Source organism: Vanessa tameamea, chromosome 21, assembly GCF_037043105.1.
Source record: "Vanessa tameamea isolate UH-Manoa-2023 chromosome 21, ilVanTame1 primary haplotype, whole genome shotgun sequence".
Taxonomy (NCBI): Eukaryota; Metazoa; Arthropoda; class Insecta; order Lepidoptera; family Nymphalidae; genus Vanessa; species Vanessa tameamea.
The window spans coordinates 2912756-2940266 of NC_087329.1; the positions used below are offsets into that span (position 1 = coordinate 2912756).

General features: G+C 33.5%; 2 protein-coding genes across 3 annotated transcripts in view; one reads left to right on the forward strand and one right to left on the reverse strand.

Moving 5' to 3' along the window:
- Positions 1 to 27511, forward strand: part of LOC113402369 (RNA-binding protein 12) — a 188265-nt gene that overhangs the window by 132575 nt on the left and 28179 nt on the right. The gene's annotated exons all lie outside the window — the stretch shown is intronic.
- On the reverse strand, positions 2642 to 27112 carry LOC113403675 (carboxypeptidase D-like). Of its 2 annotated transcripts, none has more exons than XM_064218160.1 (22): positions 26461 to 27112; positions 22953 to 23194; positions 22120 to 22289; positions 21471 to 21667; positions 20743 to 20855; positions 20049 to 20146; positions 16180 to 16341; positions 15472 to 15666; positions 14341 to 14426; positions 13361 to 13561; positions 12887 to 12972; positions 11958 to 12114; positions 11097 to 11263; positions 9963 to 10073; positions 7235 to 7391; positions 6236 to 6902; positions 5824 to 5996; positions 5259 to 5397; positions 4052 to 4254; positions 3806 to 3905; positions 3257 to 3397; positions 2642 to 2840 (listed from the first exon to the last, which is right to left on the reverse strand). In XM_064218160.1, the coding sequence occupies exons 1-22, from the start codon at positions 26902 to 26904 to the stop codon at positions 2722 to 2724; spliced, it is 4128 nt and encodes a 1375-aa protein (XP_064074230.1). In that variant the 5' UTR covers positions 26905 to 27112; the 3' UTR covers positions 2642 to 2721. The 2 variants fall into 2 exon arrangements, with proteins under 2 accessions (XP_064074230.1, XP_064074229.1); XM_064218159.1 differs by having other exon boundaries at positions 16180 to 16416.

Below are 27511 nucleotides of genomic sequence, written 5' to 3' on the forward strand. Positions count from 1 at the left end.
TTAAGACTTTTAATAATTATAAAACGATCACAATAGTTTAATAAATAATTTATCAAAATACGAATATAATCAGAAGCTCTAAAAAGCACCAATATATTTCATAACAGTTTTGAATTATTTAAAATTTATTTTTAAAATTATATGCAATAATATATATATAATTTTATACATGATTTTTAATCTGTATTACACGTCGTTTATCAAATTATTTTCAGTTAAAATTTCCAAAGAAAAAAACAAGTGGAATCTCACATAACTTCAACCTCATATTATTAAATTACGACGGCACTTAAAATATAATTTACCATTAATTTATAATAATTATTTTCAGGTTGACATTATATTTTATAACAGAATAATAATATAAATAATACTTATATTTTAAACATTGTATATTTATGTTAATCTTATTTTATTATTGCTAGCATATATTGCTCCCTTAGTAACGAGATTCGATCTAAATTCTTGATTAATCTAACAATAAAAAATTACACCTTTATAACGTTAGAAGGCACATGGGTGGTGATGAAATGGATATTATATAACTGCAATTCTTTTGTAGGTTATTTTTAAAAAAGCATAGTTAATTTGTTGTAGTATGATCCAGAAACAAAATCTATATTTGAAAACTAATTTAATTACAATCCTTATATAATGTAATGTTATTTTATCTAACACTAGGCAAGATATTTTATAGAAATAAATAATTGAAGTTCATGAAAGAAAATTCAATGGAATAGAAGTACATAAAATTAAATATAAGAATTAACATATCTATAACCAATATTTAATCCCATGACTGCTAAGCTTTGTTATGTTATAGATTACACAAAAATAGAATTATATAATATTATTTATGAATAAATTAAGAGAATCAAGCAGGAATGTTATGATCGCAACATATTCTTTCCCAAAAGTTAAATTTCCTTGAAGATTCAAGTGTAAAATGCTAATACTGTAATGTTTTATTATTTAATATAAAAAAAGCGCAAACTTTATTTTATTTACTCACATTTTTATATAAGAGTATGTAAACGGGTCATTGGGTAATTTTATGTATATTGCTTATGTAAATAAATTAACCTCTCATTGCTATTGAAATAGTAAAAATACAAAATTTTATTTTGTATTTAAAAAAAAAGTAGAAGCAACATTTAAGTAGTGTTGGTGGAATGAAATGTTGTTTTTGTTTTTTGAAGTCAATTAAAATCAATTAAATCTATATTATTAATTTTAATACTGATCGACAAACGTATGAGGAGATCGACATCATATTAAAATGTTATTTAAAACAATATGATTTTTTTTATATTTATTCAAAGTAAAATTAAATGCGGGGGTTCCACATTCGCGCCGAGAACACCCGTGTGACGAATTCGCACTAGAGGATAAACCTCGGCGTCCGTATTTGGGCTCATATTTTGTAGGTTCGAGACCTATCTATTGTGAATGTAAATACTTTTTAAATGTAAATATATTTTTTTAATGTGTTTGCGTGTGTTTTTGAATCCCAATTGATACAAGGGTTATGGTTAATGACTATAAAAGAAGTTCCAACTCAGGCGTCCAAGAAGTTAATATTTCGACGGCCATGCTTGTTGAATGAGTAACCTAAACTTAACCGAATCTGTAAATTATTGCGAGCCTAAGAATGTGAAGTTATTTGACACCCTAATTTTCATTTGGGTGTCAAATCATGAGAGTGTAGAGCCTGCTTAATATTATTATATATGAAAAAAAATATGGTTCATCATTTACAAATCTCAGTATTTGAGACAATTACTGTACTGCTAAGAAAAAGTATTTTTTAAATCAATAAAGTGTAAATGAATGTCCTGATTTTTAGATTTATGCAACTAACTAATCTTTACAGCAAGTTATGGGTTCATATTCTACTTTTGTTTGACAGTTTAGTAACGGCGGTTAAAACTTAACGCGGTGTATGACCGCGTTGAATAAATAAATAGGATTTAAACCATTCCAGCATCTTAACCGTCGGTCTCTGTAAGAAACAGAATTATTTTAATAAATAATAATTCTTGTGACATAAGCACTGTCTTCCAATATTAAGTATACGTATAATTATATCAAAATACGTAAAGACAAGTAATTATACCTGAAAATTAACTTGGAGCCGAAACAAACATCCTGTTCGTAAATCTAATCGCACATTAGATAATTATATACAGATATTCAAGTTCATCTTCTAATTTATACGACGAGTATGTTACAGTGGCATTAATTAAAATGTAATTTATTGGTAATAGGGATCCTATGACATATGATCTTATAAGACTTTTTAATTAAAAGCTATTTTGATTGTGACTGTACTAGTAGGAAACACAATCATATGTATAATGTGATTGAATTTATACAAATTACGTGTATTAAACGCGCGTATTATCAGGGTCGGCATACGTTCTTTGTTCTCAAGATTTGTTTTATTTTTCACGATGATGACGTCACCCCGACCGAACATAGATACTTACTACACAAGTGTACGTGCGCACACAGACAATCGCTGTTTTTTTAATGTCATAGTCCGGGGTGCTTCGGCGCCTTTACGAGTAAGAGTGACTTTGTGTGTGTAAGAACTCACTTGGCACGGTATTAAAAAAGTTACAAAACATTCAAGCATGTAGGTCAATAATCCAAGGTAAAAGATCTGCATTGGAAGACTGTCGGCAGAAAAATCATAACATGCGACAGGAGGTCGTTTCTCTACTCATCGTTCACTGGTCTCCATTCCCGTTCTGATCTGAGCAGTACGATGTCCTCCTCCGAATCTGTCTCAGATGGCGGTAAATCTTCTTCATCGTAGTACGGCTTCCTGACAATATCTATCAATAAAATTAAAATTAGATTTAATTCATTTAAAAATATATTATTCCTATAAAATTAATTACATTGTACTCCATCGGTTAACTTTGGGACACCACGTCGCTAATGCGTATTTGATTGTTACATAATAGTTGTGGCTTTAGAAGCGTTACGTTTTTATAATTTTGATAGGTAACCAGGCTGCCTATCGGCTTTACTCAGGGCCAGCTTTCGCTATTCAGGAGTGCTGAGCAAGTTTTGGATTGGGATGTTTTTTAGCTTAGTCTTCTAGAATATGTAATATATTATCAAATCTATACAAAAGTTTGACTTTCAATCTTCAATATCACACAGATTCCTTCATGGGTCGGCAACTAAACTCGTCCCGGGCGTACCCCTGACACAGTCTGTCGTGTAATACCCAACGCAAGCTCACCGTAGGCCTCGTCCTCGCACAGCGGGCGCTTGTCGTCGGACGGCAGCTGCACGAAGTGGTAGTCGCGGCGCGCGAGCTGCGCCCGCTGGCGGCGCGCGAAGCACCACGCGCCCGCCACCACCACCGCCACGCCCACCACGCCTGCCGCACCGACATTAGTCAAAATCTAAGTATTCTTTATTCAAGGTGGCGTATAAAAGTACTCTTGAATCGTCATATTGGAAAGTAGATTCTACTGAGAAGTACACAATCATAGTCACTGTTTCTTACAAAAAGATCAATTTTATTGTGAATATAATTAATATTGTAAACATATGGTGACGCAACCGTTAAATAATCTCACCATTAAAAACATCCCAAAAGAACGTTTCGAGCTCCAAGGTAATAAATACATAGCTATTTTTTTAATAAATGAAAACAGTTTTTTTCAGTTCAGTTTTAAATTGACATCTTATAATATTAAATGTTTGTTAGTAAATACAGCTTCATTGTAAAGTATCGTGGAAGAGTAAGGAGTGTTTAAATAGGCTTGGATTTAAATAAACATACCTGCTACCATTACGAAAACGAAACGTGACATCCCGAGTATATTGTCGTCTTTCTCCAACTTGAGTAGGACGTTCGGTGTGACATTATCGTTGCTATTTATCTGAAAACAAGATGATGTATATATTAATAAAGTTTAGAACATTAAAGAGGAGACATGTTTATTTGGCGTACTATAATAAAGTAAGACAGATACATATGATTAAACTTATGTAAGAACAAGATAGCATTACATTTGTAAGCACTTACCTTAACGTGCCTGCTCTTCGTAATAAATCCATCATTAACAGCCGATAGCAGTACTTCGTGTCCCATGTACGTGACAGGTAGTGTGATCACGTATCGACCGTATTGGTCACTGGTGTTCGAAGATATTGGTCGTTTGGAATCCAAGGGGAAGACTGTCAACTCTGTTTCGGCGAGGGGGGCGCTGTCACGGTCCAGAGATAAACCTATAAGGATATAAAATAATGAAGATTTTTGTTACACTATAAAAAATAACACTGGTGCCATACTCACTGGCATTACATATATACAACAGATAGAGCAACACTAAATATATAAAATAGTATATCAAGTCCAATCACTGGAAGTAGTATGAATTTTACATAACAATGCGTACTTATTTATTTATAGTTAGCTCAATATTCTAACCCATATTGTAAGTTTTTCCAATTTTTAATGATAATTTTTTTGTGAGGTAAATAAAATATAAAACAATAGACTACACACCGCGAGCAATATATGTCATATAGGAATTTTTAATAAAAAATATTTTGTATTTATTTTGCTGTCGTTACACTTAGTCGTCTCACGGACAGCACAGACATCATGTATGCACGAGAGTTACTCATACTAATGCACGCCGATAATTTGACATGAGGCTTTCGTGAATCAAATCAAATTCCTCTATTCTATGTAGAATCAAATTAAACACCACCACCGGTCGGGAAAGGAAAATACCCTGACCTGAGAAGAACCGGCGAAAGAAACTCAGCAGGTCTTTTTTTGTCAATTAGTGATTCTTTACAAATATTCAATATCAAAAAAGAAATAATCAGGAGACGATCGTATAATTTCCAAGGCGTGTTATCAACTATAGATCTATACAGGGCCGGATCTACGATATGGCTTTTTGGGTTTCAGCCCAGGGCCCCGTGGATTCAAGGCCCCAGCTAAGTCAAGTCAAATTTAAAAATAGACGATTATGCGAAAGAATATATAACTTTATTTAAATTAAACAGATCGTATGGTTTGCGGCCCTGCGAGTCCTGCAATTAATCAAACTCATTTAACTAATTTAATTCAAGTCTACGTTCAGATATGTCTTAGGTGGGCCCCTAAGTAGTGTTAGCCCAGGGCCCCGTAAACTTACCGTCCGGCCCTGGATCTATACTATCATCACACGGCCATAACTACTTTGTAATTAGTTTAAGATCTCTAGCATCATTCATACCAGTAATGTATACAGTGTCCGGATCTTTTGGAATCGGTATATCTTCGAACTGCCCACCGGGGATTTCCTCAGCGTTAATCCTTCGAAGCACGACGTCCTTCTGCTTCACGACTCCTTCGACCACACGCCATGTCAGCATCTGCAGAAATGTATGCTCGTATTTTCAAAAAAAAATCTGTATTCAGTGTGATATGGGAGTGATGTAAATTTCTATTAATTTCAAACTATAAAAACAAATCTTTGATTTACATATTTCATGGGATTTGCTATAATACGCATTACAAATAGTTACTGAGCTACTCATAACTTTTCAATTTTACCTTCTAAGTGCCACTTTTGCTGACATTCGAAATGTAATTTTATTAACGAATCATTATGAATATTGGTGCCATGACACTTCAGTTGTTTACTTGTCTTCACTCCTACGATCGGAATAGGCGATCGAACCATTCGCTGCGGTCAGTGGACTTATCGTCAATCACGGATGAGGACGAGGATATCGCCCGTACGTCGAGATGTCTACAAGTGTAATGCAAGCACGGCAGCACGGCAGCACGGCACGCACCTGGTCGCGGTAGCCGTGGCAGCGCACGATGACGCGGTAGTCGGCGGGCGGCAGCAGCGCGCGGTAGTGCGCGAGGTTGCGCGACGCGCGGAACTGGCGCGCGCTGCCCGCCACGGCCAGCACGGCGCCGCGCATGGCGCCGCCCTGCTCGTTGCGCACGAAGCCCCCCACGCCTGCGGCACCACGTCACGACTCGGTTAGGGCACCGTTGTGCAGTCCTGCACTCTTTTAGGAACTTTTAGTTATGTCAAAACGATTACGCGCTGAAAGAACGTGCTCACACTTTACTCAATTCAATTCACATTATGAATCGCCATTTTCTCTGTACTAAAGTAACCTAGTACTCCAAAAGTACCTCCAACACAGAAACGAGCTATCAATGGTAGTACTTTTGCAATGAACGATCACTAACCAGTATTAGCCTGTTCGATGAACTTCATGATTCCTCGCAAGTTATTCCGCCACGTCCACGCTATGTCATTCTCCAGCGGCATCTTGCAGCAGCTCAGGCCGACCGACACTATCGGAACATTGAACCTCTCGTATATTAAATCCAGAAGATTTTCGTGCTGCACGTTCATAGTTTCCTTGCACGGGTATTTGTTACTCGGTGTCCTGTTATCCTGGTACTTGTGAGCGAACTTCTCAAAAATGTCTTTGGAAAAGTTGGGGATAGTCACATCTTCGCTCCCGGAACCCAAATCCAGTATCAAATCGTATCGTTCCGACTCTAATAAGCCAACGAACGCTTTCTCCCTCGTGTAGTTGGATAGCGAATTTAAATTCTTCTTCGTCAAGTAACTGTAGAGACTGCTTCCGAATTCCTCTTCCATGACATCGAGATCACATTTCTCTGTATGGTCGTAGAGGTTCAGTACTTTGCCGAACAATGGGTCTAGATTCGGTATGAAGTGTAGTACCGCGTTTTTCAATAGTCGTTTATGTATGGGCTCTCCTATTTGGTAGGCGGTGCAAATATGACGCGCAAAGTTCAGCAACATCTCTTGTCCCAGAGGCTGTGAGCCGTATAGGTTGCTTATGAGAGCGATGTGGAATTTAGTTTCTTCCGGCGATCCAGCCTGGAAAAAGTATTCTATTTTAGTATTACTTTCAAATGAGCACCACAGTTGACCTTGGAATTAGAAAATCTTTACTAGTAATGGATTTATTAAGAAATATTAATAAATAACAACATATCATTTCTCAATAGCAAAGACGATATTATATAGATGATATATATAATATTATATAGTTTATTTGATTGACAGGACTTTGTAATTTTCTTGACCCGCTAATATAATATATACGTAAACCTACCAGTTAAAGCTGTAAGATGTTTATAAGAAAATGTTGTTAGAAGTATTATCAATGATAATTATTAATTGAATACTTTACTACATTGAGCACTCACATCATCGGTTATCTTCAGCTCGTGTAGCGTGGCGGTTTTCATGCTGTCTCCGGCGCGGAACTCCGCGATGTCTGGGAACCTGTTCTCTAACTCCGCCAGCTCCGCGTACATCTCCAGCGGAGTGTGGTAGTGCTTGTTCATTATATTGTCCAAAACACTATGATTTTTTTATAAGAATTATTGATTAAATAACTCGGTTAAGGTTTGTGTGCGTGGTGTAAAGTTTGTGGGTATGTGGCGACAACAGCGCCACCTATAATAGATAATTTACAACCTAACATCTCAAAGGCTACAACAATTTTTGTACGAACAGTGTATTTATTTAAACATATTATATAACATTAAAAAAAGAATTATTCTTCTTCTTTTTAGATTAAGAAGAGATAATAAAAACGTACTATTATTTATATCTCAGTAAAGCTCTAGAGTGTAACTCAAAACAATATATATATTAATCTTCTGTGTACAGAAGTACAGCATGCATGCTGAACTCCTCCTGAGCAGTTAGACCGATTTTTATGATTTTTTTTTTTTTACACAAACGAATTCGAGACACGCACATGTTATATATATAATGTGTCTAATAAATATACATTTATTAATGAAAAAACTATAATGTGGTTAGTTTTGCGAAGGCATTTTGATAACAAAATGATTAGGGCATATCATATATTTACAATATATTGAAACCTGAGATTGTACTTGTTTAAAGTTTTGATTCTTTAATTGTTTTATAAAATATTTTATGTTAAGTTATGTTTAGAATCTAGAAATGAATAGTAAGCGTTAGTCAGCACTGAAGTCGTTTAATACAATATATGATTCAACAAATTCAAACGTCAACGATTCAAAAATCCACATAGAAAATTGCCCAAAACTCTATATTATAAATCTATTACACTTTTATTTGAACCAAACATTAGTGCAATTAAATTAATTATCTGTATAAGATATAAAAACTAACATTATCAATATCAAGCAGTAAATACAAAATAAGGAAGAAATTGATTACATTAAATATGTATTTTAGGTATTAATGTTTCAAATAATAATAAAATTATAATGGAATATGAATGAAGCAAAAATGAACGGAAGAAAACATGCTTCTAAGGTAACAAATTCTAGCTTAAGACTTGTTTAACTATTGATTTAATATTATTATAATAATGTTTAAAGATAATTAAAGATTAGAAATAAATGAGTAAGTACAATGGAAACTGAAATGTCGAATCATTAGTACGTGCAGACAGTTAGTCCGAAACAATAGACAAACGCCAGTATATACATATATTTCTTTATATACATAATTATAAAAAATCAATCAAAAATATATTTGTAAAAAAAATAAAACAGAAACGCTTTTTAAAGATTAAAAATATGATTTCAAAAGTTTGTATTTTTTTTACAAATAAATCGATAATATATAATTATAGATTAATATAATTTGTAAATTAGAAAAGTGTACACAAAATAATTATCTAAGTTTTGTATACTCTGTGACAATTATAAATATATATAGTAACATTATAAATATTCTCTATGCGATGTAAGTATAGAAATAAAAAGATAATTGCAAAAGTAAATGACATATATATTTATAATAATACATACATAATATGTCATTTATTTATTCCCAATCTCATTTCGGTATATTGCCCGCCTCTGTATATAATAAATTTAAATCAGCAATAAGCCTTTCATTGACTTTTTTTATTTGTACAATGAAGACTTGACAAAGATTGAACTTTGTCAAATAATCACAACCAAAGAGCTAAAATATAAAAAAACAAAAACAGAAAATTTTGTTTTGGATAGTGCATGCGAATGTTAACTACGTAGTGTCACTTGAACATCGATTGTTTATCGATTAATCGATTATATTTTATGTAGAAAATAGTTACTGTATTAGTGCTTATAAAAATATGGAAACAATACATACTAAACAGACAAAAGTTTTCATTGATGGGACATTTTAATTTGTTTGAAAAGCGCTTAAATGACGCCCTCTCTATTTAATGTGTAAAAAAAGTCTATGATCTATCGCCATTGAATTGATAGGTTATTTTTGTAAATCTATAAATTCAATAAGTTCTGAAGGCGTATTTTTTGCCTGAATTTTTTTATTTTCATGGTCAATTAAATAATATATAGATAGATAAATAAATAACAATCGATTAATCGAAATATACTCAATCGATGTTTCCAGAACCATGCAGCTACATCGATATAATCAGTTCCAATTCGCGTACTCTTCTTAGCTTATTAAATAGCACGCCATTTTTATTAAAAACTATTATTCTTTATATGAATTATTTGATTGAGAGAATGAAAGGCTGAGGGCACACTTATGTTATACAAGTTACAAATATATATTCATATAGAGATAAAGTGGAAAGTATATACATGGTGTGTAAAATATGATAATTATTATAGTCATGGTATAAGGAGTATTACATAAAGATAATTAATCAGACAACTAATCAGAAGTTATTCGTTAACTTGAGAACTGAGTGAAATATTTTAATTCACGTATATATTTTCTATTTACTTTTATATTGCAATAAAATTAAAAGCACAGTACTTGTTTTGTAATTAAAATATATTTGTATAATTATCAAGGGTTTAGATAGCTCAAGACGATGCAAAAGGCGATGTTACAACATTAATACGAAGCAAGCCAGATTCAACTCTATTGCGTAACAGATAAGGTTCATAATTAATCACTTACCGGAAGTCATAAGCAGAGGACCAGTGCTGAGGGTCGTCTGGCATCAAGGTGAAGTTGAGGCTGACCGAGCCGTTCACAGGGACCGTTACTTGCTCTGTTATACTTTCATAACTACATCAAAAAGTAAAAATTAGAACGCAGTTCTTTTACGCGGCTCACAGTAGAGCGTCAAGGCAGATGTCACTCCTTCTACCTTCTCTGTCTCATTCTTTTATATAAACTTTTCTGTTGTTATTGTTTTAATTCACACTGGATATTCAACAATAATTTTCATTTCTTGTGATATTATGCATTGTCAAGTAAAGAGCCGAGATGGCCCAGTGGTTAGAACGCGTGCATCTTAACCGATGATTTCGGGTTCAAACCCAGGCAGGCACCACTGAATTTTCATGTGCTTAATTTGTGTTTATAATTCATCTCGTGCTCGGCGGTGAAGGAAAACATCGCGAGGAAACCTGCATGTGTCTAATTTCAACGAAATTCAGCCACATGTGTATTCCGCCAACCCGCATTGGAGCAGCGTGGTGGAATATGCTCCAAACCTTCTCCTCAAAGGGAGAGGAGGCCTTTAGCCCAGCAGTGGGAAATTTACAGACAGCTAATGCTAAAATGCTAATGCTACGTAAATTGATGTATTGTATTTATAATTGAAAACATAACATGTCCCATGGAACCTTTCGTTTTATCTACTATTATCGTATATTTTGATTTACCGCCACTGTTTTGAGTGACTATCACCAATGGCGGTAAATTTCGAAAACCGGTATATAATGTACTCTACTTCTCTTTTTAAATTTTTATCCGTCCTGTTGTACCACATACGATTCGTGGTTATTGTTTAACTATTCAAACGTCAGCGTCAAGTCGCCATATATATTTACAAGTTTTCTGTGTCATTCGTCTAGACATAGTTTTAATCTAAGTATTTTTGCTAACAACTAACCCCCCCCCCCTTACAGATAGTACGTGACTATAGTGTCGGCTATTTGGCATAGACGATATCAAGCCTTCTTATATATATTAAGATAGTTTGCTTTTTCTATGTGACCAAATTTAATGACACAGAGTTTTAATTAGGTCTCCTCGTGTCCCCCTCTTTGCAAGTAAACATATCCAAACGGAACTTCCTCTCACCCCTCTTTGCTGGCAGTGACGTTATAGCTGCCGGGCACCAGCAATCGCCAGTAGTCGCCGTCCCGCGCCGAGCGCACGGGGTGGCGGATGCCGGACACGGAGATGGTGGCGTTGGCGAGGCCGTGGCCGATGTGGCTGTGGACGAAGCCGGTGACGCCTTTGTGGACCTTGGCGGGAGAATCATCATATATTATGATATGAAAAACTAAATACATAGTTTGTTTTAATAGCACTGATCTCAGGATCTACACAGGACGAGTTGAACAATCTTTATGCGTTTGAGCTCATTTAATGAGAAAATATGTTGATTAAATAAATTACATTTTATTATGAGCCTCTGAGGCCCAACGGTCTCGGGTGAGCGCCACTGAATTCACGTGCTCAATTGTATTTAGAATTCATCTCGCGCTCGTCGGTGAAGGGAAATATCGTGAAAAAACCTGCACGTTGTGGATCGGCCACGTGTATAAATCAAGTCGCTTTGGAGCAGCGTGGTCTCAACTACATAACGTTCTCCTCAAAAGGAAGGCCTTTGCCCAGAAGTGAGATTTTAACAGACTGGAACTTATATTATGAACCTCTAAGGAGCAATACCGTTTCAAACGGCTAAAACCGCGCACAGCAGCAAGTTTTTCTTTATAAATCTTTGCAATAACAATACGTCAAAAAACCAACGATTGAAGTTTCTATTATATCCAAAGTTGTTAGTACCTATTGGATAGGCAACAAAAACATACTTACAGCTTGTACATAAATTGCATTGTATCGTGCTGGCTTGTCTGTATAGAATAACCATCTGGTCGAGACCGTCACGGTACCACTTACCATCAGTAATTTTAACTAAGCAAGAACAATATCTACCTCTTCAATGAATTCCAGCAAGGCTTCTCTGTTGTCTTCCCAATATGTCGGCAAGTCTTCCGACGGTGGGAACTTGTAGCAGCCCAGCTCTAGCGTTATCTCCATGTCGTTGGAATGCAAGTAGTTCCAATCTTGCATTCCACCAGCTAATACGTACCTGTAAGAAGTGAACAACGTCACAATAGTTCATTCTCGTAATGTTTCGGTGATTAATTATTATTGTGTATTACATAAATATAACGACCTACAATACAATCTATACTTTTATTAGTGAATGGGAAAGTAACTCTCAGTTGATCTGTTACGACGAAATCATCGAACATAATTATTTATGGAATTGTATAAAGCAAGCTCGAACCCCCAGAAAGGACATCCATAATAAAAACATAACATAATCAGCCTGTAAATTTCCCACTGCTGGGCTAAGGCCTTCTCTCCCGTTGAGGAGAAGGTATGGAGCATATTCCACCACGCTGCTCCAATGCGGGTTGGTGGAATACACATGTGGCAGAATTTCGTTGAAATTAGACACATGCAGGTTTCCTCACGATGTTTTCCTTCACCGCCGAGCACGAGATGAATTATAAACACAAATTAAGCACATGAAAATTCAGTGGTGCCTGCCTGGGTTTGAACCCGAAATCATCGGTTAAGATGCACGCGTTCTAACCACTGGGCCATCTCGGCTCTTAAGACATAGACCACCTTTTTCATTCACATCACCTACCGATCAACTTATAATAGGACAAATAGTAATGAATGAATCTGCAATAAAACAAATAACTTCAATGAATGTTTTAATTTAAACTATTTGTTTTAAATAATTTAATCTAATAATGATTTGAGGTTGATTTGAGGATTTGATGATGATGAGGTATAATTGATTTTTTTGGTTCTGCGTCTGAACTATTTCCGGTCTGCCTGCTTACCATTTAGCGCCGTTCGTGATGCCTTCTGGGAAGTTATCGTCGCTTGTGTCCTTACAGGGCTGGCCAAGATGCATTTTGTGATGAGCCTGTGAAATGTAATATACATCCATTGGAACAAAACTTTCTAAGTATTATAAATTATTTTCAATAAATTAAACATGTTTCACTGACACAGCACGAAACTAATTGAATAAATAACTCGCACTATATGCTTTATGCGTACAGAAAATGCGGCCTCTTAACTTGAGTACGTGTTTAGATCAAACTTTCGACATTAAATTTAGAGTTTCATCTGAGTGATTAAAGTAGAGATTTTATGTTGATGGATTTTTAATTTGGACTGAATTTTTTTACATTGTTGTGATCTGAGTGTTGTTATGTGACTAATGATTAAATTAAATTGTGTTGCTACATGTAAAAAACGAAATCGTCAAAATAAAAATGACACAATATCTTAGGCGCTTGAAAACTTACATTTGAGTAAACTTGTGCTATATGTACGAAAACTGCGTTATCCGGAGTTAAGTTTTCTTCGCCGTTAGTCATGTCCTGGTTGCCGTCGTACGGGTAGTTCGCAACCAGAGACCCTCCGTGTAAGTTTGCGGATAGAACGAATGGGATAGACAAAGTCCAATTCATTACTGCTTGTGTTTCGGGTTCGAAGTTCTTGTTATACTGGAAAATAAATGTGCAATAAAAAATTAACCACGGTATTGTAAACTAATTTTCGGCCGCGGCTTCGATCGCGTGTTATGGCTGAGGGACATTATGCGATTGCAGATTTTAGGTACAAAATAGTGGCCTTATCTTTTATTGGTGTTGCGTCTTGCTTCATACCAAATTTTGACAAATTCTGTTTAGTGTTTCGTGAATTAGAGACAGTCAGAGTTACTTTCGCTTTTATAATATTAGTATTGATTTTAAAAGATTTCTCATTGGAATTTTTGACGTCGAAGGCGAACCGATACAAAAAATTATTGCCAATAAAAATTATGTTCTTCCAAAGATTTATTACTATAATTCATACGATACTATTAAACAAAACACAGGCTGTTTGTGGTTAACTTTTTAAATCAATGATAAAATGGGTAAACTAAATTGTTGAATGTACAAACATTAAATAATTTAGATTTAAAAATAAATAAGACTAATTTTCTTAAAATATTAATCGTTACTGGTAAATACTATGCTATAACGTGCGGTTTAACCCGCACGAAATTTATAAAATTTACCAATGGCACACAAACCGTTAACCCTTCATTTACCCACATCGAGGGGTGAATTAAAGTAGCCTTTGACCTTCCCCGGGACTCAAACTATCTCCATACGAAAATTACATGTAAATCGGTTCAGCTGTTTAAACGCGAATTTAAAACTATATACAGCAAGGTTATATGGCGCCCATTAAAAGAATTTCGTGTATAAAGTAATATTTATCTTTAAAAAAATTGTACCTTAGTTGGTCCATATTGGTCCGGGAAGTTTCTGTTCAGATCGACATTATTCGCATTCGCCCTGCCATGTGTACTGCTGTAGTCCTCTAAATTAAAAAAAAAAAAGCTATATAATTACATCACTGCCAGCAATGTTATAAATATCATTCAGCTATAAACTTTGCAAACGCCACACTTTTGCATATTTACAATTTCAATTCATGCAACATATGAAAAAAAAAAAAAAAAAGAGGAAAAAAAAATGTTTTTCACACACAAAAACCACTCCTAAACACACGCTTTAGCAAAACTTGACGATAGCATATCGGACACACTCGTGACTTCTAACCTATACTAAATGAAATACCCGACACCAGCATTTGCTACGAGTAAAATTGTTTTAACGAATACATAAAAGAACGTGTATGTGTGAGTACCCACACAGGCAGGTGTGAAATTTTGCTAAAAAAAGTTAACGCGTAATAATAACACGAGCCGAGATGACTCAGTAGATCTTAGCTGAAGATTTTCAAATTGTCGTTTCACCCGGGCCGTACCGCTATACCTATGAAACGTCTGATGAAATTCAGCCAAATGTATATGACCAATCAGCGAAGAACCGTCGTGAAATTCACTCAAAATCCGAAATCTGACGAACTGAAGGACATATTATATTACACGACACGTTGGTTACGTGGTTTGCTCACTTATCTTTAACAATTAATAAATTGTAATATCCGATACGTGAGCCGAGATGGCCCAATGGCATGTGCTTAATTTGTGTTTATAATTGATCTCGTGCTCGGCGATGAAGGAAAGCATCGTGAGGATACCTGCATGTGTCTAATTTCAACGAAATTCTGCCTCATGTGTTCTCCACCAACCTGCATTCGAGCAGCGTGGTGGAATATGCTCCAAACCTTCTCCTCAAATCGACCCGTTCGAGCTTTGCACGGGTCAAATTTATTAATAAAGAAAATAATATGATATGACATAAAATAATCAGGGAGGTTGCTTTCTATGAGTGAAACTTCATTCAGCGGGTCATTATTTCCAGAAATTATCTCCTAGATTAAAAAAAGAAAAAAAAATTTTACCTCTTTACAATATTAGTATACATTATATCAAAATGCAAAAACTAAAGCCACTCACTGACTCTCGCAAGCTCATATCCGTCTGGATTCATACTCGGCATTAGATGAACCCTGGTGCTGTTGAGGATTGTCTGCACCCGAAGGTCACCGCTCGTATATTGCTGGCAGAGGTACTTGGCTAGTAGCAGCAGCATTTCTCGACCCACAACCTCATTGCCGTGCATGTTGGCGACGTACTTGAATTCTGGCTTGCCTGATGGTCAGAGATTGCCACGTGACAGAACTTACAATCAAACCAAATTCCGACAAAATCGTTTACCTAGCGATGTAAAAAGTCGTAGGTTCGATCCTGACCCGTTGATCTATTGTCATAGTGGTAAATAGGAAATATTAGTTATTCCCTTATAAGGGTCTTGAAACTATATTTTTTTAAATATTGTAACTTATATATGCCGTTTTTTAAAAAGTGAAGGAAAAGATATGCTCAAATTTTAGTCACATTTTTTGGTTATTAATGATTTGAAGTATTCCAAAACTTTGCACTGTAATCAATATTTGTGTTAATATTTATGGCTGATATTTTTATACAGAAATTATCAGTAGTTTCTCGACGTTTAAATAGTAGCTGGATATCGCTTTTGGTTCTCAGTCTCAACTCTATCCGATCGTGTTGAATCACATTCCATTGGATTATGAGCGTTAGAGAAAACGTTTGGGCACTATAATACCTCTGCGTAATATAATAATAAACAATTTTTTTTCTTACCAGGTATATGTCTTCCAGGTTCTCTAGTTATCTCCAGAACATACAGTTCTCTGTTCTGAACGGATTTGCCGATGCTCGTCAGCTTTGTGATGTCAGGGTATGACGATGCCAAGTTCTGGAGAAACTTTTCCATCTTGACGTAATTGTGATGGGAGAAGTCCACTGCGGAAAGACCGTCGATGGGATGACGTGCGAACCTGTTACGCACTCCTGACATGCCCCGTTTTGGACCCGTACCTTCGAATGGTACGACAACTGATGTACTTGAAAATTTCCTAATCACAGAGTATACCAGGCTGAATCGTATGCATTCAAATAAAAAACGTTAGCATGAAATGTTAATTACTCTGTGGTGCTAGAGAATGTGCGGTGGAATTGTGAAATGCTTAGAAGTAATATGCAGATTTTTAGTAGACAATTAACTAAGTATAGTTTTTAAGTTTCTCATAAAACGAAAATGCTTTAAAGCGAAAAAATGAACGGTTATACAAAGATGCAATGACTTTACAAAAAATGGTAGGAAATGAAGAAAAATCATATTTTAAATAAAGGAAAAGTAAGAACGGGCAAATCAATAGTGCGTAACAAGAAAACGAAATAAAACCACCACCGAAAACTATTATTTATGGAGCAAACATAAGGTATGCATTTAATATCGTGGTTCAATATTTGCTTAAAATATAGGCTTAATAATGTTCATACGTATATGTACTTTACAACCGAACCTTATGTAGATAAGCTATGAATTTTTTACAGATAAAATTTACATAATCCATCAGTAATATTAAGTCTTTTAAATCAACTTCTTAAACATGTTCCTACGTAGATAAATCTCATTGTTTTACTTAATTCTAGTAGCTTTGGATCATTTGTATGAAACATAATACACTAGAAAATATAAAATTAAGTTCACTAAGCCTCAAATTTCTTATCATAATATAATCATGTTATTATATAATTAAAAATAAAATGAAACCATTTTAAACTAATTTTTAAACAAAAAAAAATCTAATAAGGAATAGAGTATAATTTATTTCATGCAAGATTATAAAGTTCACCCAAAACCATGGAGCTCAAAAGTTCAAGTGTTTATTGCTATTAAATGTTTGTTACACCTAGGTACCAGAAGGTGGAGCTATTTCCCACATACTCAATGTTGGTAGTCTGGCCACTAAGAGAAAGTTTTTCTGACGTCTGTCGGTTGATCATGACTAGTAATCTATGTTGCAAAACCATCGATAGTTGACCTAGAAAACTATTCAAGATATCGATAGTATCGTCTTGTAATAATACTGACGATTTTAACGATATTATCACGGATATCAATAGTGATGCTCATGGGAAGCTATCGATAATATCGACATGTGACGATAATGTCGATAGATCGATACTATTGCTTACAACTGAACTATCGATATAAAATCGATTGTCTCTTGATAGTGGACTATCGATATACAACACTACTAGTAATACACAACAAACATAAACAATTGACAAACCACTTTGTTTATATGCCCATCGATATTGGAGCTGTAAGAAATATTAACCATTTCTGACGTCACCAATGCGCAACATTGAGAACTAAGATGTCATGTCCCTTGTGCCTGTAGTTACACTTTAGAATTAAAAAAATTTTAATCAATTTAAAATAAGAACACGAAATTCACGCTTGTCATATCTATGGTCTTAATTCAAAGCCGGTGAAACTGCGAAGCGCAACTACTTACATGGTAATATTATATACTAAACTAATATACATACTATATATTCAACATTAGTTCACGTAATTATATTATTTGTAAGTGACAAATGAGAATAACTAATATTTTTATCGTGACTGCACCAGCCAGAAACGCATACACTTAGCGGTCAGACTACTCGATGCACATGACGCATGGACATGAAGTTCATCCCACTATTTCATCCATCTTTAAACGTAAACATATTTCTGAACAAACATGACACAATTCAGGGTATTAAATAATACAAAAACAAAACAAAAATATATTAAAACTAAGTCAGATTCTATTAGTAATTTTATTTTGATTATTTTATTGCTATATAATTGAACAATTGCATATAATACTTATATATTTCATACAATATGTACACCTGTGAAAAATAAATATAATGAGCAAATAATTCATCAAATGGTACGCTTATTTTTTTTATTTACATTATTATTGAATAAATTAATAAGTTACAATTTTTTGACTTAAGATAATATAGACAAAGTTCAAGGATGAAAAGAATATTATTTTAAAGAAGTATTCAAAGCTGAAATTTTGTTAGTAGAAGCTTTAGCAGGATTACCTGGTAGTCATTTACAGAAACACCGATTATACTCAGTTAAGCAGTTATATGATATGGCAATATTAGTATTATATTTAACATGGCATGCCATTTGACTGGCAAAAATGGCATCTGATAGACGATCACAACGGTCTATGGACATTGCCACTGTTTGAAATCTTGATTATCCCTTACGTCACCACTGTTCCACCTGCCTTGGTAACTAAGATGTTATGTCCCTTGTGCAGGTAGCTAAATGACTCACTAACCCTACAGCACTTTTATTATTAAATTAATACCATATTAATAATTATAAATGGCAGTGACGATGATACGAAAAAGTCTTAACATTATGTGTTGCCAGCTTTTTACAAATAACAAAAATATTTTGTTTAAATATAAAATTACTAATTGTATTAAATACAATAAATGATGATGGTATCGAATGACGTCATAGTAAATAATTATGAAAAAATAATTAAGTCCACTATATTAATAATTCTTAAACCTTCTCCTCAAAAAAAAGGAGGGGAGGCCTGAGCCCAAGTGGCACATTACAGGCTGTTGTTTTACAATATAAATAATTCTTATACTGATAAAGTTTTGCATATAAAATATAGTGAACTTAGTCATATAGAAAGCCTATTACAATTCATGATAGAGGCACACTGCCCACTAATAAAAGTGATCATTATTTGTCCCTTTCACACTTAAGTAACTATTATGTGTATGAAAGAGACATAATTATGTGACATTACTAACGATAAAAAATTGTTTTATGTCATATTTGATTATTCAAAGTCATCCTATTATTAAGTTATATAACACTAAATCTTACTCTTAAGAATGACATTATTTTATTCACGATAAATTATACGATTACAGTCCATACTAATGAATATTAAAAATATTAATAAATACTAATAAACGTTTTATTCGAAAATATCCTTCATTAATGGTCCGGAAGAGATCGCTGGAAGCTATAAGTTCGCGTTTGCGCACTTATTGTTTACCTAAATTACTTTTGAGCCAATTTTTAAATATATTTATAAATAAATTGTGTGCATTAAAGTTAATACATTTCTATTCTATTTAAATAAATATCATAAATTATATTTACAAACATCCCTTGTTAATTGACGTAATTGTACCAATAATACTGAATAGTTTTTTTTTGAAATTGGAATGATTGTTTCCGTTTTTTAAATAATATTTTTTTTTAATAAAATCGATTCGGATAGTGTTAAGCACAATTTAAAAAATTGTATTTTAGGTTCTAACAATAAAATATATTTTATAGTTTAAAGTAATAGGATATATATATAATATATATATATATACATGATATTGTATATGAACTCTTTGGATAAACGATCAAATTAAAATGTTATGTCTCTTCATTAGCTATTATTATTACCAAAATAATTGAAGGCAGTCACAACCTTTTTTTTTAGATTAAGGGTGTTACTTCAACTTTTTTTTTGTCTAGCCTTATGCTTGCAATATAAGTACGAGTACGAAATGTACAAGTAGCCAGCAGTGTGTGGTGGTGACGGCGGTGTTGTGTCGCGACTTACCGGCGGCGAGCGAGCGCGGCCGACGGTGGACGGTCAGGTTGGCGGTGGTGGGCTCGGCCTCGGACACCGTCACCGTCACTACTTCGGGGCTCGAGTATCTGGAAACGAAGAATACAATATTACAAGTATATAAATACAAAGATCTCTCATAGCTTGTTCGATTCATACATACATTACAACAGACATATATTTACGACAGTATTTTTTAATTAAAATATTTTATTGCACAACACATAAATACACAAGAGAAACGAGAAAAATTAGATAAATATTAGATAAATGGTGCGCAAAGGCGGTCTTATCCCTTATAGCGATCTCCCAGAGACAACCTTTGGTGATAGAAGCTTAGAACGAAAACAGGTACGTGCAGAAATAGAGAGGAGATAACCAACCGATCGATATGTATGTTACTCAATAACATTAAATTTAAGATATTAATATGTTTTGATTATGATTTATACGTCTACGAGAACGCGTTGAAAAAAACTGTTGGCTACTTTTTCACGCACTAGTAAAATAAAATAGTGTGTCTGTCACGTACACGAAGATAATAAGGCTGGCTCATTTGTTTTAGTTACTTTGCACTGCGACACTATCCAGTTATATACATAAAGGTAACATGATCTTATACATTCATTGATTTTGAAACAGTTTCCTTAAATTCCTTCGTGTTTTGAGCACGCGTATTACTCACCCAGGTGCGGAGGCTGTGATATTGTATTGGCCAGGCAGCAACAACCGCCAGTATGCCCCATGTGCCGTAGTTCTAACCGGATGGTTGATACCATCGACTAGTATTTCAGCATTCTATAAATATATTTCGTATTAAACAACATAGTGTGAAGCGATTTTTATAAAATTAGGTAATAAAATGATAGATAAACAAAAATATATAGTAAATTTAACGTAATGTCTAATGAATGATTCTGAATACTCGAAAAAGATCAATGAATTTGTATTCGCTGAACAGTAGAGATCTGAACGCTAACTAATAAAAAAGAGTTATATTCATTTTTAAAATAGAACCGAGAGAAAAATCAATATTAAAATCAATAACTGAAAAACGATTATTTTTAATCTATATTTTTGCTAGATGCTATCTACTATAAAATTAATATAAAAAAAAGAAAAAAAAACATCAATCAAAAAGTTATCAATTTAATAAACATGTCAATAGACACACACGCACACTTTTTTTTTCGAATTATTTAATTTGTCTCAAAACTTAAAGATAGTAAACATAGAGTTTTGTGTCAGTTCTTTGTTACAAGTTGCTTTGGATAGCGTTGTTTATTTCAAAATTAATACATTATATACATATATATTTACATATACATACATAATATCATATAATATTTGTCAGCTTTTCGAAAATTACTAGATCTTTGTTATTTATGGCCACGCTACTGTTATCTCACTCACCTTAACAGCCTCCCCTGTTTCGTCTACAACGAAACCTCGTATTCCAATATTGGTTTGTTCGATAAATGCTAGCAGGGGTTCACGGTTATCGGTCCAGAATTTGGGCATTTGTTCAGCTAGCGGGTACTTGCAGCAGGAGAGCTCGAAAGTCACTTCAAAGCAGTTGGAGTGGAGATAGTTGAAATCTTGCATACCACCTGGAAACGTAATCATTAGTGGATAAAGTGACCTTGAAGTTGCGCGAGATCTTCTTGCATCCAAAATATTAGGAAATAAATGAAATCGTATAGGACTTAATTCATTTATAAATTAAAGATGAAATGTCCATCGTAGTGCTAAGTTACGTTTTGGGACTCTGTATCTTGTATTCTAAACTTCGTTGGCATATTTTTCAATATCAATATTTGTAAGAAAAAACGATAAGACAAACTAAAACAAATCAAGTTTCATTTATTACACCGATATTTAAAATGGAATTAATATTCATTTAGATTTTCTTGTGTTAGATATGTTCCAGAATATAACCGATTTCATATTTTTCCTATCTTCAGTCAAAAATCCCGAAAGTGTTTTTATTTATTTACTTATACCTTGATTAAGAACAGATCAAGTAAGTGGGTAGTATGGGGTGGTTAATTTTCTGTCTTACCTTGGACTGAATACCAAAAAGCACCATTAGTGAGACCGTCTGTGAACTTTTCGGGTTCACAAGCATCCCCACGTTTCATCAGATCGTGTCGAGACGCGTAGACACCAGCGAGATACTTGAACAACTTATCGTCTGGAGTCTGACTCTCAACGCAACATTCCTTACCAGTGCTGAAATATCGAAATATACACATTTGTGAATCGACGAAAATTTAATTTAAAGCTACCGTTAGCTGAGTATGTCAATTCCTTCCAGTAGTTATTCTTTTTCACAAATTTGCATAGAGATCTTAATTAAATACAATTAAATTAGTATCCATCCTGAATAAACAGCATCGAATACTGCCTTCTTATTATAATTCAGATTTGGTAAAACTTTCAGAGATAATACAGTCTGTATAATCATGCACTAAAACATATGTTTAAACTGACTTATTTGGACAATAGTAAACAAAGGAATTGACTGAATTGACTTTAGACTTACCGAAGATCATGAGTGCTTCGGACAAACAATGTTAAGATTTTATTGTATCAAACTCATTGGTCGATGAAAACAACGTGAGAAAACCTGCGTGAGTCGAATGTGTCGAGTGTTAGTCTTCTTGTCCGCACTGATGTAGTGAATTAAGTTCCAAGCCTTTACCTCGAGATTAAAGGAGACCTTTGTCGAGTCAGATAAAGTTAACGTTAAATTTAAAGTATTATAGCTATCGTAGAACTAGATTCTTACAGTATATCAAAACTTATTTTGTTTTAAAAAATATTTCCATAATAATTAAATCATTAAGATGGCGGAATTGTTAAATTTAGCGGAATAACGTCCAACGGTTTTACCTGGAGTCATCGTAAGGGTAACTGGCGACAACAGCTCCGCCGTGTAAATTTCCAGAGAGCGTGAACTGTTTCGATAGAACCCATCTCATCAGCGCGGCTGTCTCTGGTTGCCGACCACCGAATAAATACTCGTCGTCGTTTGACTTCTTCTTATCGAACTGATCTGGAAAATCGCGATTGAGGTCTACGCCTCTCGCGTTGCTTCTTCCTACATAATCTTTGAGGGATTCGCAGTCTCCTTCCTGTAACAGCACATTATTTATATACATATAATAATGATTACATTATACTTTTACTGCGTGAACTTTGGAAGTGGATGGCTTTTTATTATAATTTCAGAGGATTATATCATTAGGGAATGAAATTAAATATATGATTTTGAAAAGTACCATGTCAATATGACTGACTTCCGATCGATTTAAACTCCGTTGTCAAGGTAGTAGCCAATTGCGACGGACATACTATGCATTCCAGGGATGTTATGGAGCGCCGTAACCGTTACCGTAACTATCGGATATCCAAAATAAAAATCTATCTGATTAAAATATATTTATTTTTATCTTGTTTTTGCCTGTGATTATACATATATAGCCTACAGATAGAGATTGATACCTTGTAATTTTCTCTTTTACATTTTCTAAGTAATCTATAATATTCGTAACTGAAACTATCCGAAACAATCGGATAATCGAAAATAATTTTATATCCATCACCATATCGATTCATATGTCCGCTTCCATACCCAGATTATATCCCTTATGGACTCTCATAATTTGAAGACACATCTAAACAGATACGACCGGAGTCGCAGCGCAGTAACAAGGGCTTTATGTGCTAATCGTTTATTAAACTCACAGTCAAATTCCGGGTTGCTATTGAGAGTTTTTTCTGCCAGAAAAACCCAATAAACCAATTTTTTTTTACTTATGCCGATATTAGGTTTTAGAATGTTGGAATCTGCTTTATAAGTTAGCTACAAGATGAATTATAGCTATTGACTAAACATTAACAGTACATATTCAGTAAAATAATATTTAGATTTTCCGTTATAGTTTACAGCATAGTACATTTTGGTTCTCGTGTTTGCTTTAAATATTATTTAAGTATATAGTACTACGATCATTGTATACACGATATTTAAATTAATATTTAGTTCGGTAAACTTGAAACTCTCGGTGAAACAGAGACTGAAAAAATATATATGTGTGTCTCATACTTAGTAGGAACTAATTCCTAAAATGTTCCTGAGAAACTACTTTGTAATTGCACTATAAGCATTAAATACCAACAGTTAGTACGACATGAGTGATATTATTTTTAGGAAAACGAAGCTTAAAATGCGGATAAAGGATCTAAAAATTTATATAATCAATTAAAATATCCAATCATTTATATACAAGTATCGTTTCGAACTTGATGACATTAATTTCTCTATTCAACTAGATGTTACACAATACATATTCTAAACTGGTTTACTTTTCAACGAATGCCGGATCACGCGCTCGTGACGTTTTGATAAAATATAACGAATTTAATAAAAGTAACTGTATTCAATTAATGTAGAAAGTAATCGAGATAATATTTTGCAGTGAGATAGTTTATACATAAATTAAAATATAGTTGGATTTTGGTAAGTTGATTATCAGAGGAAATATCGTCCAATTATAGAGGTGTTGAATTTGTAAGATTTGATTACTTCGATTTGCGGAGGTTTTGATACTTTTTATGTTAAAAAGATAAAATAGCAGAATTTCGTTGAAATTAGACACATGCAGGTTTCCTTACGATGTTTTCCTTCACCGCCGAGCACGAAATGAATTATAAACACAAATTAAGCACATGAAAATTCAGTGGTTAACCTGCCTGGGTTTGAACCCGAAATCATCGGTTAAGATGCACGCGTTCTAACCACTGGCCAATCTCGGCTCTAATATATATAATATAATATAATAATAGAATGTGGTAATTTCGGTTTGTCGCCGGTTCAGATTTCATGAAATAAAATGGATGTAACAAGGGTATTTCTTAGATGTAGAGATACTTTCTCCTGAACGGGAGAGACCATCTTCGCTTAGCTATTTATCAGCTATTTGGAAGATAGTAGTGTACAAAATTTTTAAGAAATTTAAATTTTTAATTTTCTCGTAAATCGGTTAATTTTAAGTTGACTACGAGCTTGAACTCTATCCGTTCAGTCGTTGCCTATCTATATGGATTTTAAGGCAATAGAGTGCATTTATAAGTGTGTAATATTATGTCTCCTTTGCTGTTGATTCCGTGAACCATCTTCGTTAAGACATGGTCGAAATCGATCAAAACAACAAGATGACTATATACAGTACAGCCTTACTGTACATGACTATATATAGTTCATACATGAAATAGACAACATTCTGTATTGTACGTATTGAATGAATTTTGTTTTTAATAACAATTGTGGCTACATTTTGGATATGAGAGCTACTCATATCATATTGATACACAAACTTTGTATAAAATTAATTATATATAGTAATTATATCATCATATAATACAATAAAAACAAGTCTTTCTTAAATCATATATACATTATCTCATGAGAATTTGTAATACATTTACTTAAATATTTTTATTTTTCAAAGTTAATATTATTTTTATAATAATAATGTCTCTTTTTTAATGGTGGGATGGCAAATTCCAATTTTTTTGATTGAATATTTAACGATGAGAAATATTAAGTACACTATAACAACTTTTCTTTTTTTTGTGGCATTTGATTTGAGCATGGTAACTTTATATATATGAATTATATATACCATAATTTATGGTGTACATATATAAATATAAAATTAATTGGTGTGCAATAAAGTATGAATAAATATTTATATATAATATATCTCTAGTTTGTTCTTATGTTAATTAGATTTTTTTTAAATTGATGACTGGTGTTTTTTCCTATTAGCGTAACTACTAGAAAAAATAAGGCATTTAATGTGTTTTAAATACATATTTATTATTAATTTTGTTTATGATCAAGGTACAATTATTGATATCAATAAATTTATCGACTTGTTTACAAATACAGAGAAATGCAATGATAGCATTTATTATATTTTGCAAACACTCGCAATAACCTCATTATCATTGACTGGTCCTTGACAATTGATATGATATTAATTAATAATAATATGTTGTCAACTACAATTTTCCTATATATCTGTATATGCTTTTGAGTAAAAATATGTAGCTTTTGTTTAGTCATTTTTAAGTTTAATTAAGGTTATCTTAATATATAAACAACTGCATTATTACTTGTTATAATTTTTGCCATTTTAGGGGAATACCATTATACATTAAGAGTTTAAAGTTAACATATAAGGAAAATTGCAGTTTAAAAGACTAATTTAATAAAAAATGATGTTTGCAATTGTAATAATGAAGAATTTTGCTCGTTTTTTAATCAAGAATAAAGGTAACTTATAGTCGAAAATGAAACCATAAATTACAAAAAAGAAATACTTTAACCAACCTTACTCGCTTCAAATCCATCAGGATTCAGAGATGGCATCAAATGAATATCAGTGCTGTTCACCAGCTTTGTAATCCTATCGTCTTTACCATAGTTTAAGAGTAAATATTGGGCCAAGTAAATAACCAACTCTCGGCCAACAGATTCATCGCCGTGCATATTTGCGACATACTTAAATGATGGTCGTTCTGGGTGTATTTGTTTTACACCTTCACTTATTTGTATCACAAGAAGTCGGCGTCCTTCTACAGACTTTCCGATCGAGTACACTTTAGCGAGTTCCGGGTATGAGGCCTCCAGTTTATTAAATAAAGTCACCAGGTCGTCATATTTTGTGTACTTCGGTGGAGTAAGAAAAGACTCATCATCCTCTTCTATAGAGCGTGGCACGCATTCACTTATTAAAAGAGTAAATATTACAAACATAAACTTAGGCGAAAACATCGTGTGTTTCCTTTCATTCAGTATTTAAACAAGTTTAGAATGTTCATGAAGAAACTAGTCACTTAATATACACTACAAACATTATTCGCAAATGCGATATATTGTAACTTGTAAATTATCAGATAAGAAATAAATAGGAAAGCTGATTCACACCCTACAGCTGATGGTGACGACTTGACGACTCGAGTTAAGACTGACGAGACAGATATTTGTGTTGCCAGCATAATTATTCCAGCCCGATTACAAAGTAAATTTTTGAAGTGTAACTTGTTAGGATGCGATTCGAGAGTCGATAGTTGGACGAGAAATTATCGCAAGAGTATAATTTTAAGAATGCGCTATGCGAGGGAAGAAAGAAATATTATGTTTAAGAAGTTTTTTTTTGTGATTCAAAATCTTTATTTTGTTTTCAAATATGAGTATATAGATACTTAACAGGCAATTCATCAAATAAGTTTGTCGGACCAATCTTTGAGGACGGATCAATAGATTTTAGTGTATCTTAATTCAAAATAGTTATAAAAGGATAAAAAAAATACCATTTAAGAAATAACGTTTATGTGACATCACATGGTAAATGTGCGCATTTTATTTACTTATATATCAG